Raw genomic sequence first — 19,245 nt, forward strand, 5'->3', positions numbered from 1 at the left:
ATTTCTCCTTTAAGTTCTTTGAGCATTATCCAGCAAAAAAATGTCATATTTGTCTATGTTGGCAAACAAAGAAAATAACAATTTTCTATTAAACATAGTTATGTATTAAAATAACCGGCATGACTTGAATGGAATTTATCATTTCAAAATACTGTACTTATACATGCAATCATTTTGTATTTGTATCGCAGCCATGTTAAAATCTGACCTCAGAAAAGGAAACTTGGGCTTTATTTTTCACATACAAGATCAAATGTTTACATTTTTTTAAAACTGGTATTATTGTTGTTATTATGTAAGATGTATGCTATGACATTTCTTGATGTTGCGCTCTACATCCACATTTTCAATAAAATGAACATAAAATATGAATATTTTCTGCATTTTTCTCCGTAAGTTTTATGTGGATGCCTTTTCTAACAAGATAATGATATTTGATTGGACAGAGCTAACAGGCACGGAAATAAATAATGAACTAAACACTATTTTAAGATGTCGCAGTATTATAGGAATTAAATTGCACAAATCTGTTCCTCTATATGTGTGGACTCACATTATGGCTCATTGGGATTTCTTGTTTGTTTGCAAAGTGAAATGAAGAAGCACTATCTAACCTGGTTCCCAATAGATTTGTGTGTGCAGACTGGGAGCATCACGGTTGCCAGGTAATACCTTCAGCATAACCGCTGTGGAACTGACTAAAAGCTGCTCTAATTAGATGTGACCATGATCTACAATCGCAGTTCTGTTGATGCAAGGTGATAACTCAGCTTATCTCAACGTGCAAATCTGAATGAGTTCTGGGAACCTTTGGACTTACAAACAAAACAGGAGCTGTTCTCTGTCTGTCGGCAGCATGTTTAGCTGTGGGACTAACAAAGATGCAAGTTAAAAGCTGTTACATTGGAGATTCTGACATCTGCAAGTCCTCCTGGACAATACAATGATTTTGCAAGGACCAAGCTATTTGGAGTGATTCAATGGCGCTCGGGCACGGCACAAAGACGTCCGTTTTACGTGACCAGGGGGTCACGTCTGCTGCTCTGGGCAATGGGGTCAGTCTTACTGAAACACAGAAACATATATTGTCTAGAATACAGTATATTACCTGTATACTGAGATCATATGTTATTAATGTGATGAAAATGAAATCTCCACTTTATGAAGAAATGGCTTTGATTTCCTTTCAGCTCTTTGTTTTCTGCACTTGTATCACCTTCTTGTTGTTCTTCAGCTTCAGTGGATTTTGTATGTGTAAAAATATGTTAGTGTGATGATATTGTTGAAGGGTAACTCCACTGTTCGTACATCAGTGGTAAAGTGCCACTCGTGCCATGCTGAGATCCTTGAAAAAAGAAGAGAGGTGGCCTGCTTTAACGTTGAATGTTCTGTTTGACAGCATAATTTGACCTTTACGAACTTGTTCTGACTTTGACTTTTAATCTTATGACTTATTCAGTGTCATTCTTCTCGTTAACAACCGCGTTTATATTTGGCTGTGAATTAAGTCAGCTGCCATTCACATGTAGTTAATTATTTGGATGTTGGATATTTTTATTGTTTATCTTGCTTACTGGGACACAATAATTCAAACTGTCTGATTTTGTTGTCAACAGGAGTTTTGGCAATATGAGTGTTTTAGATTGTTTTTAAAAAATGCATTATTTTTTCTGTTTGTAGCCTGATTCATCACAGCAGCAGCAGCAGCAGCAGAAGCATAGAAGCAAATGTAATATTTTCAGCTAGAACTTCATCATTAATTAAACTACTTTCACACACATTTTTTTATTTGTTTTAAGCAGGTAGGAACTGCTGTCCAAGGCGTGGGTCCACCAACCAGGAAGACACGGTCCTGCAAAGGTCTTCTTTTATCCCTCCTCATCATCGTCATGTTCCTCGTAGCTGCAGCAGCTTCACTGTCCTGGTACTTCCTAGGTGAGCAGTTCTATCTCTCTCCTGCTGTGTGGATTTTCTCACTTTCTGCCACAGCTGTGGAGTCAATTCTATCACCTGAGAAATGCACAAAAAGTAAACTGCTTTCATTCGTTCATGCATTCAACCTTCATGCCTTGCAACTGCACTGATAGCCATGATGAGAAATACCAATTCAAAATTTGGTATGGATTGCTGTGTGGATTTAATATAGTTCCTGTGTATGGGTTAACTTTGATTACGTTTTTATCCTTTATATAGTACTATTAACAGTTCAAACATATTAGAGATAGTTAATTATTACAGCCATAGCTGTGTTTTGTTATTGCTGCTACTTTAAGAACTGTGCTTTGATATAAACCTGGCAAAATCATTGAATATCGCACTGACAAAGCAGCAGCATGCAAAGCAAATGGCGTTTCATTCAGTTCTCTGTGCAAGTAAATTCAAAGTTAAGTTAGAAAGTATAAGGAATAACACTTTCAAAATGAAAAAGAAAGTCAAGCTAAACACAACATAATAGAAGCAAATTGACAGGAGATGAGAAAAAACCTGAACCAAAAATGAGGAAAGAAGTAGAAAAACAAAATATAACCTTTATTAAAACCACTCAACCATGTCAAATGTATTGCAAATATTCAGAAAACAAGCTGAGCAAACAGTAATAGATACAATACACTCACAACAAACTATTTAAGAAGACTTTTACGCAAACTAATAATAAGATGTTAATTAATTTCAATTATGACATCATTGTATTTTGCTAAACAGCTAATGAAACAAAGCTCATGTCAGTGTGTAATATCCTGGCCTGGCTATGTAGCACCCTGCAGGTGGCACATGTGTGGACTCAGTTATAGATAATGACATAAACTCCATTCTTCATCTGCATCAGAGTACAGAGTGTGGACGTTGGAGCCTCGTATTCAGCAGCAATACGTAGCCCACGTGACCATCCTCAACAAGAACCTCTCCACCGACATGTCCTCCCACAACGGTCTGGCATTCAGAAGAGAAGCTAAGAGAGTACAAAACATGGTGAGCAGAGAAGTGAGATCCTCTGGATACTCCTGTACACTCAAATATTTAAGACAGTCTGAAGAATGTTCTTGTAACCTTCGCAATAAAATTTAGATGCTTAATGGAAAATAAAACGGTCTTTAAACCAGCTGTGAGACCAAGACCATGTATGTAAGTAAACACTGAATGATGATGATGATTTGAACCTATACAAGGAGGAAGTTGCTTTTCAACAATCTTTTGTAAAGGATTAGCCAGGCATTGTAAAGATCTGCTTAATGAGGCCTTGGACCCAGACTGGAATAATCTTTGTCTCAACATAGGAATAGAGAGGAAAGCTAACGATCAGGAACCATGCAGGAGGGTCTGTAGGTAACTTCCACCTTGCTCCTGAATGTTGATATCTAAACAGGTGACACTGTATTTTACTCTCATTCAGGTAAAGACAATAATGAAATCTTCAAGCCTTTCTCGATACTTTAACTACACCACTGTGTTTGCATTTGGGTAAGTGTACATAATGTTTTATTGATGCAGTATTGTTATAAAAATACTAAAATAATGCAAACTCTACTCACAAATAAAAAATTATTAGATAAATATTGCTGAGAGAAAGCGACAACTCTCTGAGACTGTATGCTCGTTTAATATTGATTAATTATTCAAACTTACATGTTACCTGATTAGTCTTTGAAAGGATCTTTTTATACAGTCTATGACCACAGCACCCCTGACACACGGTGTCATGGTAACTCACATCATCCAGACGATGAAACTCAAGACTTAACTAAAGAACCTTTAGTGACTTCAGAGGAAATAATTTAACTCTTATTTCCAGACAGAGTACCGTGCAAACATTTCATTTTGTTGTTTAACAAAGTTTTAATTACAATTTTACACTTTATTTTTATTAAGATACAAACAGAAAATAGATTAGTGATATAAGAGGTAGACCAGTTGACTGGTTGACTAATTGCTGAACAATTTTTAATAATTGGTATCAGTTATCAAAAACCCATATCAGTCAACCTGTAGATCAGGGGTCGGTACGCACACACTCACGCACACAGACTGACAGAAATGTCTTAGCTGTTTATACGACGACCAAAGACGTCGTCAATTCTACAATAATGTCATGCTCCTGTTTTTTAATCATTAGAAATGACTTTGTTTTCAACATTTTTATGGTATTTACTGTTTTTACTGTTAATTTTGCAACGTGCTGATACCTTTATAAAGCCAAAGATCATTTTGTTGTTGGTAAATGCAATGAGAATGAAGTCCTTTATCCTTATTTCCATCTTTTTACGGAAATTGCCCTGTGGTGATATTTCCACTTATTTTAATCTGCAATCTAGTCATAACAATAAAAGTAATAATAATGATTGTAATAACAATGTAATGTACTGTGCAGTATTTTGGTGTACCTTTCAGTGCTGTATTGATTTATGGTTTAGTTGGAATTTTGCAGGGATGGGAGTGTGGTTGCTCATTTCTGGATAGTTCTGTCCATACCCAGCAGTCATGTCATGAAAGTCACGCAGGAGACAGTCATTAAAAGCCTGCAGGAAGGCCTGAGGTGGTACAGTGAATCTGAGATGGAAGAGACGGCCAGCTTTGACGACTACCTCCTGCACCTCCCCACGATGTCTGTCAGGGGTGAGTGAAAAGGAGCAACTATGTGTGAGATGGAAATGATGACAAAAAAGAAAACTTCTGCTTGGTTAACTTTTTGTTTGACTCCTTTTCTTTTTTTTCTGCTTCCTACAGAAACCAACCCCAAAGTTATAGAACTTTTGAAAGCATCATTTGGTATCACGCTTTAGCTTTATGAATATTTTCTTTTGTTCATTATCAATTACTTTATCTTGATTTTAACCCATATTTACATGCAGCAGGGTATGCTATATTTTTTCTTCAAAAAGAAAATCACAATAATAAACAAATGCATGAAAAGGGAAGTAATCACAATGTACAGATTGATTTTTGCATGTTACATATTTAATTCTACAATAATGGAGCAGCCCTGCTATCTAGAGTCATTGCTTTGTAAACAGAGAGAAAGCATAGCTCTCACTCTGGTCATGGGTCACCTGCTTTGTAATATTATAATAGCCTTTATCTCTTCTTTCTACATTTAAACTAAAAGTAAAATAATCTCATAATCTAATGCTAACCGGAGTTAATAGAGTGAAATTTGTCAAGAAATGCAGAACAGAACCTGTTACTGAAGCATAAACAGTAACCTAACTAGGCTGTTGAATCCACAAGTGTGCAAAGCTATTTTGAGATGTGTTTAATTTAAATCATCAGGGGGCATGTGTGTTCCCTGCGTAGGGCACTATACCAACATGCACAGTGGGAGACCAAAGTTGGCCGTGCACAACTATTGAAAGGAGCAGATTTTATACATTTTGCTGGCATCAGATTAAACTTTTTTAACATAAAAAAAGAAAAGATAGGAGCAGATGCATCTCAGTCCATTCAACAGATTGTCTTCATGCTCAACAGATCAATCCCTGGCCCCATCACATGTGTCTTTGGCTTTCCTTCCCCTGTGACACATATGTGCATATGAGTGTTAAAAAAAGAAGAAACAGTGCTGCTGTTTATACAGTGTACTGTATATAGAAGGACATTTATTTCTGTCTAGCATTACATAAAGTTTTTTTTAAAGATGTTTTATTGGTGATGGGAGTGCTGGAGCACTGTATTAAATCTTCTCTGGCACATCCCAAAGGCTTTTCCATGGAATTAAGGTCTTTGGTGATCGATCCATGTTTAAAAATGATGTCCTTTGATGGAAAAACCTTCAACATATCCAGGTAACGGGGAGGCAACCAAAAATACCCCAAATCTTAATAGTGCCCCCACAAACATGATGAGTACCTCCACCTCTCTTCTAACACTCTGGAACAGTGTAACTCTGGACTTATCACACCATGAAACAGTTTTTTATTGCTTATTTTGCTTGCTATTCATTTCTTACTTTTCTACTTACACAACTATTTAGTTTCAAGACCTTGCATCCTCTTCGCATTTATTGCATGGAAATGCTCTTGCCTTGATATTTAAAGATAGTTGTTCTACTGAGCTTATAAACGATGAGTTGGTGCACTAACACAACTCCCACACATTTACTTCAGCACTGTAGAATAACCCAGCGCTCGCTGACTCTTGCTTTTGGCCCCTTTGTCCTAAGACTGTTACCGCTATCAGAAGGTGGTGTCCAACATTTCTGTGGGTCTCCGCGGGCCTAACACGCAGCGCTCCTCCTGCTTGTGGCACCTCCAGTCCAACCCCGGCTCCCAGCTGGAGCTCCACATGGAGTGGCTGCTGCCCGAGTGCCGTGACAGGCTGCTGGTGTACAACTCCCTCACGCCCTCCGACGATCATCTCATAACGTCGTGAGTTTCTTCACATTGATGAATGGAGTTGGACAGACACATTCACTTTGAAATGTTTTGCAGCGACCACTTCATGATTTCTCCGCCATTTAATTTGAATCTCTGGCTGCTCCAGAATAGCTCTGCACCCATCATAACTTTAAGAGCCAGTAATTATTTCTGAAGAATGAATACCTGTAACTTCAAGGAGAGACTTTTCTTGCAAATGAGCAGAATTATTAAGTGATTTCTCATTGGTCAAATTTCTGAAGGCTTGCCGGTGAGAAAAGCTCATGATAGCAGCTCTGCTGCTGGTAACCCATATGGAAAAGATATATACAAAACTTATAAGAAGTTTACATCACCTACAGTAGTAAATCTTTAGGCTTTACATGTATTGTGTGTCTTATAAGACTTATAAGTCCCATACTATGATAAACTCTTGAAAGTGGCCTCTTTTGCATTCTTTTCATACAAGATAATAAAAAGAATTAAGTATGAATCAAGTAAAAATAATGTATGTGGTCTATAAGGAAATTGAACAGCAAAGTATGTTTTCCATACATGTTTCATATAATCTTTGTAGTTTTTAATTATATGTCAGTTTTCAAGACATATGCTTTTCATATATGGAAACATAACATTATATGCAGGTTTTCTGTATGTAAAGTGTACAAAATTTGCAAGGGAATTATGCTTTTTTAAAATGTTTTATATAAGTTTGTTATATGTCATCCAATTAAAATGACTAAAAACAGTATAAACAACCTATATGAGTATGTAGCATTACATATACATTTTTTGTATGTTATGGGATATAATGTCATCGTAAACTATATTTTCTTTATATTTTTTCTACAATAATTCTTATATATTAGTCTATGAAACTTACAATAGCAGTATATACAATACATACTTTTTATGTATTAATTTATACAAAATCATACATGTGTCCATAGCCAAAAACATATAAATCACATATTGAAGTGACATGACTTCATTTGACACTATACTGCACACTGAAAATACTGCAAATACACTGCAAATACTTGTATCTTAAGATACATGTATTTGCAGTATAAGTGCTCATTATCAGCGCTTTGTAATTATTTCCTACATCACATCTTTCCATACATGTTCAAGCCAGAATCAGATTCTGCATATGAAAGCAGACAGCTCACCAAACCACAACAAGGAAGATTACATCAGGAATTCTCTGATTAGTAATTGTTACTTTCTTTACCTGCGATCGTGTAACATTAAAGATTTCATTGTCTTTCCCTCTGTCCCTCAAGTGTGTATGGCTGCAGCAGACATGAGCACGTGGTGCGCGTCCTGTCATCAGGCGAGTGGATGACAGTGGTTTGGAAACAAGGGCTTTACAATTACAAGGACCCTTTTTCTTTGTCTGCTCAAGCCTGGGCCAGTCGGGGTAAGACTGGCAGAATGACTCGAGTCTTTTGTTGTTTGAGAAGAAGTTTTTATGCTATAATTTGCAGTTGCTTACATGCATGGCACCAAGGACAATGGATTTGAGATGTGGCTCTGGTTGTGTTTCTCTTCGTTCTCTCTCTCACCCTCTCTGTGTTTCTTTTTCTCTTTTTTTCAGACTGTAATTACAATATACAGTTGGAGGCAGTACCAGGTGTCCAGGGGACACTAAGCACACCTTTCTTTCCCAGCTTCTACCCCCCAAACACCAACTGTACCTGGAGTTTTACTGCAAGTGTCAACCTCCACCCATCCAGATTTTTTGACAATAAATGTATTTCCTCCATTTCAGACTCTGGATGATGTGACTGTGTTTTCTGTGTCGTGTGTCCTGTCAGATTCCCAGTGCAGACATGGGCTTGGCTTTGGAGTTTGAAGGCTATGAGCTGAGCAGAGCCAGTTACAACCAGGCCTGTACTCAGGGACAATGGATCGTCCAGAACCGCAGGTACACTAGTTCACAGCGCTTCGCTCATTGGATGGATAGCCATAATAGCCATATGTGAAAGCGTTCATAACACGGTTTGCTCCTGCCAGCTGTGTGCACGTGTTAACCCTCAAGCACGGATACATATTTAAATTTAAGCTCCACTTCTTCTTTCTCGCTCTTGGTTTCAGGGACCAGATGTCACACCTGCCATTGTTTATGTAATAATTGCTCGGGGGTCATGTTCTGGGTCTCTTGAAAGCACCTACATACAACTTGTGTTGTAATAATATAAATAAAATTGAATTGATTTGACTGCTCAAGTGTATATATTCACGTACCGTGTTTAAAAAGAAAATTAAAACAACAGAGAAGGATTTAGCTTGATGATTCATTTAAAGATGTAAGGTGTGATGCTTTTGTCTACACTTTGAGTCAGTCTTGAAATCATTTAATGTCAAGTTGTCAAATGTCATAGTTGTGTTTACTTGTAATTTTCGTTATCAATCAAAACGATTTTTTTTCTTGGAAGTCATAATATATGTCCGTTTAGTTGGTTTAAAAATTAGCAGGAGAACAAAAACAGATCAAACTGCACAGTAAAAATGTCATGGTCAGACTATTGAACTCACTTCTAAACACCAGGGGGCAGCAAAGCCCTTTGTGGGCGGACTGATACCGCGTATCTGTCACTGGCTTCATTACCTCATGGTAATCTATTATTAACAGCCTTTGTTTTATGATTTGCAATTATCCGATTTTTTGTCATTTGCGCTTATTAAAAGCCTAATAAAAAGGATTATTTATTATTGAAGTTAAAGCTCACACACACACGGGGTTCCACTTCACCTTCTTTCTACAGGAAATTTAAATATCTCTTTGATTTCAGTGCATCTGGTTTTATTTATTGTTGTTTTGTTCATTTCTTAGACTGTGTGGTACCAGAGGACTGCAGTCCTACTGTGAACGCCTCTTCCTGCTCTCCGAGACCACCACTGTCGTTATGACCTCCGAGGTCTCGCTGACGGGGCCCGGCCTTCAGCTGCGCTACAGCGTCTTCAACCTGTCAGACCGTACGCTGAGAATGCAAAAGTCAACAAAAAATAAATTTTTACATTTTTACATTTCTACCACATTTCTAAATGCAACTTTGCGTGTGTTATATAGCTTGTCCAGGCCAGTTCCTGTGCACTGTGAATGGCCTCTGCGTTCCTGTGTGTGATGGAATCAAGGACTGTCCCAACGGCCTGGACGAGAGGAACTGCGGTACAATACACGTATACTTCTTAACGTTAGAATGCAGATATCCAATACTTAGAGGACTAATCTAAGGATGTAACCCATTGAAAAACCTTAAACCATCAAAACCAAATTACATAAGGATTAATACCAGCCATCCATCCGTCATCCATGCCGGGTCTCTCCAATTCAGGGTCACATTCCAATTTGGGCAGATGATTAATACTCCTAAGGTTAAATGTAACAAGATATCGGTAAATGTGTGGGGGGTTTTCTGGATGTGTCTATGTGTATGTGATTATGTAATCCTTTTCCCAAGAGAGTACACCCACAAGTACATGCAACCAAACTAATGCCTCAGCTCGTCAACACTCATAAACAAACCCTGATAAAGAAGCACACAGTTGCTTTTCTAAATTGGAAATTAGGTTCAGGCTAAACTACAAACAAACAAGTGGTCACAACAAGAGATGGTGTCAATCTGTGGCAATTAATGAGCAGCAGAAAGGAGCAGCAGGGGCAGGCTGGGGAGCAAGTGGTGGAGCCGCTCATGAACAGTCTCAGCCTGCACATGCTAAGGTCAATACCATATTTGAGGGCACTTGTGAAACTGTAGGATATCTGAAGTTCCCAAATTGACATTTCAGTTGCTGTCACAATTAAAATGTCAGATGCTTTATTTATGACGAACACAACTGAGTTTTGGCACTTAGGCTCTGATCTAATCAATCCAAACTTCTTAGCAAACAAACTTAATCCCCCAAATCCTTCGACCTGGAACCTACAGTTGGAAGGTCGGAGGTGGTGGGATTTAAAAAGCAGCCAGCTCGGTTAGCAGAAGACATCAGAAGACAGTTTCCTTTTCATGGAGTAATTGGAATGAACCATGCAGGGCGATGAAAGCAAGCGTGAAACACTGCCCGGGACTGACTGCCTTGAGTAGCTTCCGGGTAACGCCTCATTACACATTCAAGCAAAACAAAGGCATCGAGAGCCAGATCAGTGTCCTGCTGATTAAAGCGGCCTGAGACTGAGTCAAGGAGCCCTTTCTGGACCCAGTTGGATGACACAAAATCGTTTCCCATTCAAACCCATGAAATGCAGAGCTGTTATCACTGTATTGTCATGGTCAAGTGCCCGCTACATAGATAGGCCTCACATTTTAAGAGTAATAAAATATTTTACCTGTAGTATGAATATACTTGAATGTGCAAATATATGAACTTGGTTTAATTTCGCTTGCATGAAGTCATAAATCATTTACTAAAATGGTGGAAATCCCCGTTTTAAAATTCACACCAGGTCTTAAAGTTTTAATTTCTGTCATTAAATGCAACCAAATATGCAGAAATATATGAGGCATAACTCCAATTTGTCCTCGTGTGTGTGTGTTTCAGTATGTGTGGCACAGTTCAAGTGCCCAGAGGACAGTCAGTGTGTGGACTACTACAAAGTGTGCGACCAACACCCAGACTGCCCTGAGGCCACGGATGAGATGAACTGTACTGATGGTAACACATTAACATGTGCAGAACACACATGTTCACACACAAGGGTGCCACAGCCGGCAGCCAATCTCTCTTTGATTCTAATCTTGGCAGCATTGTATAAGGTGTTCCAGGAAAAACATTGTGTTTATGTGCAGATGTCATGCTGAGTGTCAGGCTGTGTTTAATCGTTTTATTGTTTTGGAATTTTAGTGTAACATTTTATTTGCATGCATGTTTTGTTGCTTTGTCTAGTTATTATTGTTTGAAATGTAACTTCTTCTGTTTTTGAGTTGACATGCAATTACCTTTTGTTTGAGTTGATTAGACACAGCTGAACACAATCAACTGAATCCTGACAGACAGCTGCAGTGGCCAATAAACCACTGCAGGCTGGCCCCCCTAGACCAATGGTGAACGAGGGGAGGGTTTCCTTCCCCTTATATATTCAAGGCAGACATTCAAGCTCGGAGATTGAACGGACGGACAGAGGCCCATGAGGGACGAGAGTTGATGAACAAGAGTGGATGGACTGTGGTGGCTGGACTGTGGTGGCTGGACGGAGAATGGGCAGAGCTGAGGAGGATAGACTGACGTACAGACGCCCATGGGGGCCCAGGTGGTTGGGGAGCCCCCGGCGGACTCGGACCGAGGATCCCTGTTGGCGTGGGCCAACAGGGAGGGGGCACTGAGAGGGCACTGGAGGACAGTGAGCCCAGAATGACTGAGACTGTTCATCTTTAACCTTTTTAACCTTTTATGGATTGGCCATTTTAAAAACAGTTCTATTTTTAGTGATTCCCTCACCCCTGATTTTATAACCGTCTTGGAGCAATACATGTCTGTTGCTGCACCCAGGTGCTTTTTGTTGTGGGTTACTAAGCGCTGCTCACCCTCGAAAGTATTTAAGTGGGGACTTGAACCACCCCTGTGACACAGATATGCAACATTAAGTGAGAAAATAAATCAAATCTACCTTCCCTGAGAAAGTACAATTGACAGCAGCCAAGCAAAGCATTAAATTGCCTGTACGTGTACGTGTTTTTCAGGAGTGGACTGTACAGATATGACATATGTGTGTGCCGATGGAACGTGCTTGAAGAAGCCAAACCCGGAGTGTGACTTTGTTAGCGACTGCCCTGATGCCTCTGACGAGAAACAATGCGGTGAGATTTACCCTCAAATCTTTTTTTTTTTTTTTTTTCAGTCAATCTCGTTGTTATCATGACTATTCTCAAGGTATTATGAATGCACAACCATGCCTTTTTATATGCTGCGGTTTTGCCTACTGGTTCAGACCATGAATGAAAAATTCAATCAAAATTATTCAATAATAGGATTAGAATTAACAGTGATTTCAATGCATTTCAACAAACGTGAAATTACAAAGCGCAACAAATGAAAAGCAGTACCAAAAAAACACAGTTTTACTTTGATCTTAGGAAAAAGGCCTGCAACACACTGAAAACAGGTCTGCCACTCACTTTTGGGTCCTAACGCACCAGTTTAGAATCACAGCACTAAGTTGCGATACAGTATGTTTGCACTAGATGTACACGTATATGTCAGTATTCATCAAATATTTCACTGAGTCAGCATTTATTACGTGACTGTGTCATTAAATGTGTGTGGTTTGTATTCAGAGTGCGGCCTGAGACAGTTCTCCAGCCGCATCGTTGGGGGTAGTGACGCCTCGGAGGGCGAGTGGCCGTGGCAAGCCAGCCTGCAGGTGCGGGGCAACCACATCTGCGGGGGCGCGCTAATCTCCGGTCAGTGGGTGGTGTCTGCTGCTCACTGTTTCTATGACGACCGGTAAGTAAGCAAGGATGGCTAGAGGACAGACTGAGATCACGATGTTGTTAAACTCCACTGATATAAATTATATACTGTATATTTTATATATATATATATATAATTTATATATATATATATATATATATATATATATATATATATATATATATATATATATATATAGTACAGACCAAAGGTTTGGACACACTTTAAGTGTGTATTATATATTAGAATAAAATAAAGGTCTTCATCAGTTTTCTAATTAACACTCATTGTCTCTCTGTGAATACATTGGGTCATTTTATTTATTTATGATTATTCATGTTATTTATTTTCAATTTTTTTTTTTTTTTGTATTGTAGACAACTTAATTGTTTTGGGTGTTGCAGAGGTCTCTTGAAATGTATGAAATATGATACATGAGGTATTAAAGGGGTTAATCACAATACAATATATTTATTCTGTGTAACAGAAATCTGGTTCAAGGTAACTGGATGAACATTTTCTCTCAGATTACCAAAATGTCCCAAATGTTTTCAATATTTGCAGCGAAAAAGATGTGGCGATCACAGCTAATTCAAGCATCCCATTTAATCCAAGTGTTTCATTAAATATAAGAGTTAAAAAAAATCATTAGACCTTTTTTTGAAAGCCTTTCTCGCCCACTTTAGAGGGCCCAGAAACTCCTACCTTTCTGCAGCACCTTCCTGGACCTCCTACAGAATTTTCTGTCCAATTTCTGACTTCCTCTGTTTTCATTATTCTGTGTGGCACCTCTGGCAGCACACAGAATAATGTGACTTTATTTCCACAGCTGCGACTTTTCAAGTTTGGGTTTTGCCCTGTTGTAGCACTTTGGGTTGATTTTCTGCAAGACAAATGTTACATAAATAAAGCTGAGCTGAGCCGGGAGGCATATATGCATTTGGTATTTTGTACTCTTCTCATACATCAAGCATAGTGAAACTATTGTTCCATTTCTGTTTAGACTTCAGTCCTGCTGCTGGGTTGTTACAGTCTGGGGTTTAGCTTTGACAGCTCTGCTTGTATTCACGTACTCATCTTTCAAATACATCACCAGCCCACTGGACCATGACCAAACTATAGCTGCAACATCCTGCGGGGAATTAGCAGTTTTCTGTTTAATTTTATTGCAGATTAAAAACTCCTGCAGCTTCCACTTATTCAGGAATTGTAAACATGGAACAAATATAAGCAGTTCTCTGTAGGAAGAGAATACAGGACGCAAAATTATCCCAGTGTAACATTATACACTCCATTTCTTGTCCTTTCCCTGCAGTCTGTATTCCCCCTCTGTGTGGACCGTCTATCTCGGTAAGCTGCTTCTCAACCGCAGCAGCCCCGCGGAGGAGGCGGTGCGAGTGCAGCGCATCCATCTTCACCACTATTACGATGACGAATCCCATGACTATGACCTGGCTCTGCTGAAGCTTGACCGGCCAGCGTCCGCACTACTGACCGGACATGCTCGACCCGCCTGCCTGCCACCGCCCACCCACCAGCTGGAGCCGGGCCTGCTCTGCTGGGTCACTGGCTGGGGAGCACTCCGAGAGGGAGGTGAGCTGGACAAGAGGGACTGGTCATTTGAATGTATCATGGAATAGCAGGAATGGAAGCAGCGTATATACTGTAAATAATGGTTTTAGGTATTAAAACCTGAATCACTTGAATCTGGCAGGAAGTGTTAGGGCCTGATTTACTAAAGGTTTGCGTGCGTAAAAACGTGTGCAAACTTGACATCACCCGCAAACCAATGTGCAAGCTGATCTACTAACAGCGTGCAAAGAGGACTGCGCCTCTCAAATGAGCAAAATAGCACACGCTATTCAGTTAGTACTTTTGCCCTGATGAATAATCAATATGGGGCGTATCGGCCAGAAAGCGCTAAATACTGGGAGGGGAAAATGCAAATTGGTCCATTTACCACGCGCAATGAGATTTACCAAGCCTGAAAGTAATTGCAGGGATTGTGATTGCGTCTGTATTTAATACGTTTGAAAGGAAGGTGCTAATCTGCCCAGCATTACGCAGGGATGGCTGCTGTTATTGTGGCAAGGAGGCGACATCGCCAAAATCAAAGAATACGCAGAGAGAGCGTCTTTATTCTGCTGCATGCTATTTTAAAAATGGTTGCACAAGTTTTATTAAAGGCCACTTTTTCTTTAGTTCTCGCCTTTTATCTTGCCACCTTCTTTTAACCTCATCTGCCGTTCTTTTTGTCTTACCAACTGCATTTATTCTATCGCAGATTTTCTCCCATATTGCGTTTCTTTTGGTAATGTTTAAATTTCTTTGCTGTAATTCATGAATGTGTTTATTTGCCTCTTCCACTAATATCTCTAACTCCAACTCGTCAAATTTAATTTGGCGCTTGCGACTATCCTGCTTTCCATCCAAACTCTCCATGGCGCAAACCGTAAGACACGCAACACCTCATTTAAATACTGCGGTTTGCACCTGTTATCAATTGCCCAAGCATTCTTAGTTGATCACCCGCAAACCACACAACAACAGCACGTGCAAACTTTTTCAGTGCACACGCAATTTAGTACTCTTTATTTAGGATCTTAGTAAATCAGGCCCTTAGTGTATTACAGCATACTTCTGTTTTTTGGGACAGCTGTGCATCAGTGGGTGGAATCAGTCCACTAATACAGAGAATATACCCTCACAACTGACCCCCCTCTTGAGCAGCTAGTGCCAGTCAGTGAATGAAAATATTTTGTGACAAGTCTTTCCCATGTTTAGTGCAAATGTAATCTGTCACTTTGGAAAAGGTTTCATGCAACGACTCCAGCTTGAATCCAGGTCTTACGCTGATTAAACCAACTTGATTTGTTGACTAAATGTATTTCATGTTCATGATATAGTAATTATTTTAACACAGAGTTAATAGTTTGGACACACTTTCCCATTCAAATAAATGTGAAAGTGTGTTTACATATGTATCTGACCGCATGTATGAAATTCTCTCGTTAACCCCAAAGCTTTTAATAAGCTGATGAATTATTGTCAAAGCATTTGACAGTGCTCTGCCCTGCGACTTTCTCCAGGTAGCACTAGTAACTTGCTTCAAAAGGTGGACGTTCGTCTGGTCAGCGAGGAATCTTGTGTTCGCTCCTATGGCTACGTGGTCACTCCCAGAATGCTTTGTGCTGGTTATCGCAGTGGCGAGAAAGATGCCTGTCAGGTACAGAGATACACATCATTGTACAGCTAGAGCCTGGTTTTCCATTAGTAGACGCATTGTCATGTTTCATCCAGTCATGTGTCTGGCCTCCTGTGTTTAGAGAAGTAAAAAAAAGGTTTAATGAAATATTTCAATTCTTTCCTGAACAATTTAATCCTAAAGTGCACCTGCAGTCCCCAAAAAAATGAGCACACAGAAAAATGTAAATAAACGGCATGCAATGATTTGATAATCGCGTAACCCCATATTTTATTCATAACAGAAGATGGAACACATCGAAACATCAAATGTTTTAATTGAAGAAATGTAACTGCTTAAGAAAAAAATGTGACTGCATAATTTGTTAAGACAACAGAAACCCATACTAAAAAAGCTGCCAGAGGGTGATATTTACCACTGCATGCACACTTCTTCTGTTAACAACGGTCCATGTAGAGTGCACGTGGGAATTGAGGCCATTTACAGGGTTTGGGGGGAGGAATGCTGTCCCCGTCTTGTCTGCAATAAGATTCAATCTGCCTAACAGCCCTTGATCTTCTTTTTCTGTCATTCTTGTTTCATAATACGTACAAATGTTTTCAGTTAGGGAAAGGTTTAGGTATGGAGTTTAGGCGTGGATCCAGCTGTGAGTAGGAGTATATGATTTAAAACCTGTGCATACACCTCTCAGTCCTGGCCGTTCCCCTCCAGATGTGAAAGCTGCAGATTTCAAAGGCACCGAGGCACCGCCACACCATTTGTAGCCCATTTTGTAATCGATGTCCTAACTTTTTTGAGATGTGTTAAAGCCATCGAAATCAACAGGAACTAATAGTTTTTCCTGTAGTGGTATGTTTTACATTTTATATTCTCTATTCTATTCTAAATAAAATGTATCTTAATGAGACTGTTTTTCGTTTGTAAGATCAAATAATAAATATTTAAGGTGATGTGGTCATTTGTTCCACATAAACTAGCTGTGAAACAAGGTGTTAAAGCTTTTCGCTCAAACACAGAGTGGTGTCATGACTGAATCACTGTTAATAATGCTAAACCCTGTCGATGTTTATGGTGTCTTAACAGCGCCTGTCTTCCCCAGGGAGACTCTGGCGGTCCCTTGGTTTGCCAGGAGCCGTCAGGACGCTGGTTCCTGGCTGGCGTGGTGAGCTGGGGAAAAGGCTGTGCGCGTCCAGACTACTATGGGGTCTACACTCGAATCACTCGGCTCACTGGGTGGATCAAACAGGTCATCAGCAACCCCTGAGCCAATGAGGATCATTCACACTACATCCGGAGGTGCTGGCAGATGAGCTGAGATTATTTTTCTTCCAAACAGCCATAAGAGAGTTTTAAAGACTTTTAAAGACTTTAAAAAGCTCAGATTCTTCCTTATGTGGCACATTTCAGAGCTGACAAATTGTTTCAATGTTGTTTCCCTTATCATCATGAATGATAAACTCTCTGTTTGGACTAATGTCATTATTCCCATAATAAAATATTCACATGCACTGTATTTACATGTTTTCCTGAAAGTGTATTTAAAACATCAAAGCAACACGTCCACAACTACGTTAGGAACTGCAACTGAATGTACAAGTACCGCAGTGTAAAGCTACTGAAGGTTTTCAGGCATTTCAGATTTCAGGACCTAAAAGTCCCAAAGCAATCGGTACAGTGATTACACCTCATGGTTTTTTGCAAGCACCTTGTGAGGTCTTGCTTAGATATGTTTATGTTTCCTTTTATAGCACTAAGCATTTTTTTTTTCTACTTGCAAGACCCTGATAAATATCTGCAGGGGACAGACAGAGTCAGAGAGAAGGAAAGCATAAAGGAAATAAAGAAAGTGTGGTATTTTGATAATTATTCAGTGTCTGGAGAATTATGTGAGAAGTCAGCCCTATACAGGATGCTGGACTAAGTTTTCTGAAAGGCAAGATGCCAAAATCACCATAGCTACACCTAAATCTACTGGGCTCATAATCCACTGAGTTACAGCTCCCTCTGTTGGAAGTCTATGCAACTGCAGCTGAGGTAAACCGTCCTGTCGCATCCAACAGATACCATGTAGATGTAAGTTTGGCTGTTGTCTATCTAACAGGGGTGGAAAGTAACAAAGTACATTTACTCACGTTACTGTAATTGAGTACTTTTTAGGAGTAATTTGTAATTTTCTATGTAGTTTTTGAAATATGTAATTTTTACTTTTACTCGAGTACATTTTGACCCAAGTATTTTACTTTGCTACATTTGAACCCCCTCACGTTACTGAGTACAAAATTTATGGTGAAAAAATTAAATGCGGGCAGAAACCAGCCACGAAAACAACAAAAACCCTTGGCCAAACTTGGAAGACTTATTCGCGTTCAAACGCACAAAAGGCAACAACATTATAATGCAGTGTAAAATGTGCCTGCCCGGCAGAGCGGAGCTTTCAGCCTTCAAGACATCAACATCTAAAAAAATGTACTCGAACAAGTGTGGATGTGTACTTTAATATGCCTCGAAGTTGATTACTTTGATTCGTGACTCATCCTTTTTTTTGCATTAAATAACTGAAAGTAACTTTTACTCAAATTACATTTTAAATGAAGTACTTTTGTACTTTTACTCGAGTAAATTTTTAGATGAGTACTTTTACTTTTACTTTGAGTAGGATTTAAGCAGAGTAAAGATACTTTTACTCAATTACTATTCTTCAGTACTTTTTCCACCTCTGCTATCTAAGTAGTTACATTTGGGGTGTATGAATCATGGCATCCTATAGGATAGTTTATTTGTTTGTTTGTTGGTTTTCCTTGAGCTGATGATGAACTAAATGAACTAATAGCAGGTGATACATCTTGGTCCAGCTTCCTTTTATGAGTTAATGTGTTTAGACACTTGGATTAAGAGAGTTTCCAGCCATCCATCCATTTACCTCTTGTGTTTAGAGAGGGGCCAGTCTTCCATTATTTTCATTGTAGTTCGTCTTTTATTCCGCTGTAAACAGTAAAAGCGGTTCTGCTCTATGAAGTATGACCAGAGTTGTAAAACACGAGTCTCCTGGCCACAGATACAGACCATCCAGCCGCTTTCATATGTTCTAGTGTAAAATGCCTTTTAAAGTTTCTTGTTATATATACTTAAAACTATATTTGAATCAACGATTACTTCCTGTCTTTTTTTAGAAAGTACTTTTACAAGGTGAAGTCCAGATATATCACCTCCAACCACTTGCTGGGGTTATTTGTCTGCACAGGAAGGCTGAAGTTCTCCATCCGTATAGCTGAAAGTTTT

General features: G+C 39.2%; 2 protein-coding genes across 3 annotated transcripts in view; one reads left to right on the forward strand and one right to left on the reverse strand.

The window, feature by feature from the left end:
* Positions 1-19,245, reverse strand: part of LOC133442628 (parvalbumin-7-like) — a 470,342-nt gene that overhangs the window by 271,151 nt on the left and 179,946 nt on the right. The window lies entirely within an intron of this gene.
* LOC133442526 (transmembrane protease serine 6) lies at positions 838-17,704 on the forward strand. 2 transcript variants are annotated; one of them, XM_061720536.1, is made up of 18 exons: positions 838-1,055; positions 1,800-1,935; positions 2,828-2,970; positions 3,392-3,459; positions 4,424-4,611; positions 4,723-4,764; positions 6,155-6,359; positions 7,634-7,770; positions 7,948-8,060; positions 8,168-8,277; positions 9,187-9,329; positions 9,424-9,522; positions 10,893-11,006; positions 12,032-12,148; positions 12,626-12,794; positions 14,077-14,354; positions 15,851-15,987; positions 17,066-17,704. In XM_061720536.1, the coding sequence occupies exons 1-18, from the start codon at positions 981-983 to the stop codon at positions 17,228-17,230; spliced, it is 2,439 nt and encodes an 812-aa protein (XP_061576520.1). In that variant the 5' UTR covers positions 838-980; the 3' UTR covers positions 17,231-17,704. The 2 variants fall into 2 exon arrangements, with proteins under 2 accessions (XP_061576520.1, XP_061576527.1); XM_061720543.1 differs by having other exon boundaries at positions 1,803-1,935.

The sequence above is a fragment of the Cololabis saira genome, chromosome 1 (genome assembly GCF_033807715.1).
Source record: "Cololabis saira isolate AMF1-May2022 chromosome 1, fColSai1.1, whole genome shotgun sequence".
Classification (NCBI taxonomy): domain Eukaryota; kingdom Metazoa; phylum Chordata; class Actinopteri; order Beloniformes; family Belonidae; genus Cololabis; species Cololabis saira.

Bases quoted from the DNA above. Each gene is read 5' to 3' on its own strand.
- LOC133442526 (XM_061720536.1), top strand. From the start codon at position 981: ATGGCGCTCGGGCACGGCACAAAGACGTCCGTTTTACGTGACCAGGGG. The intron at 1,936-2,827 runs GTGAGCAGTTCT...CATCTGCATCAG, and splicing joins ACTGTCCTGGTACTTCCTAG to AGTACAGAGTGTGGACGTTG. The intron at 11,007-12,031 runs GTAACACATTAA...CGTGTTTTTCAG, and splicing joins TGAGATGAACTGTACTGATG to GAGTGGACTGTACAGATATG.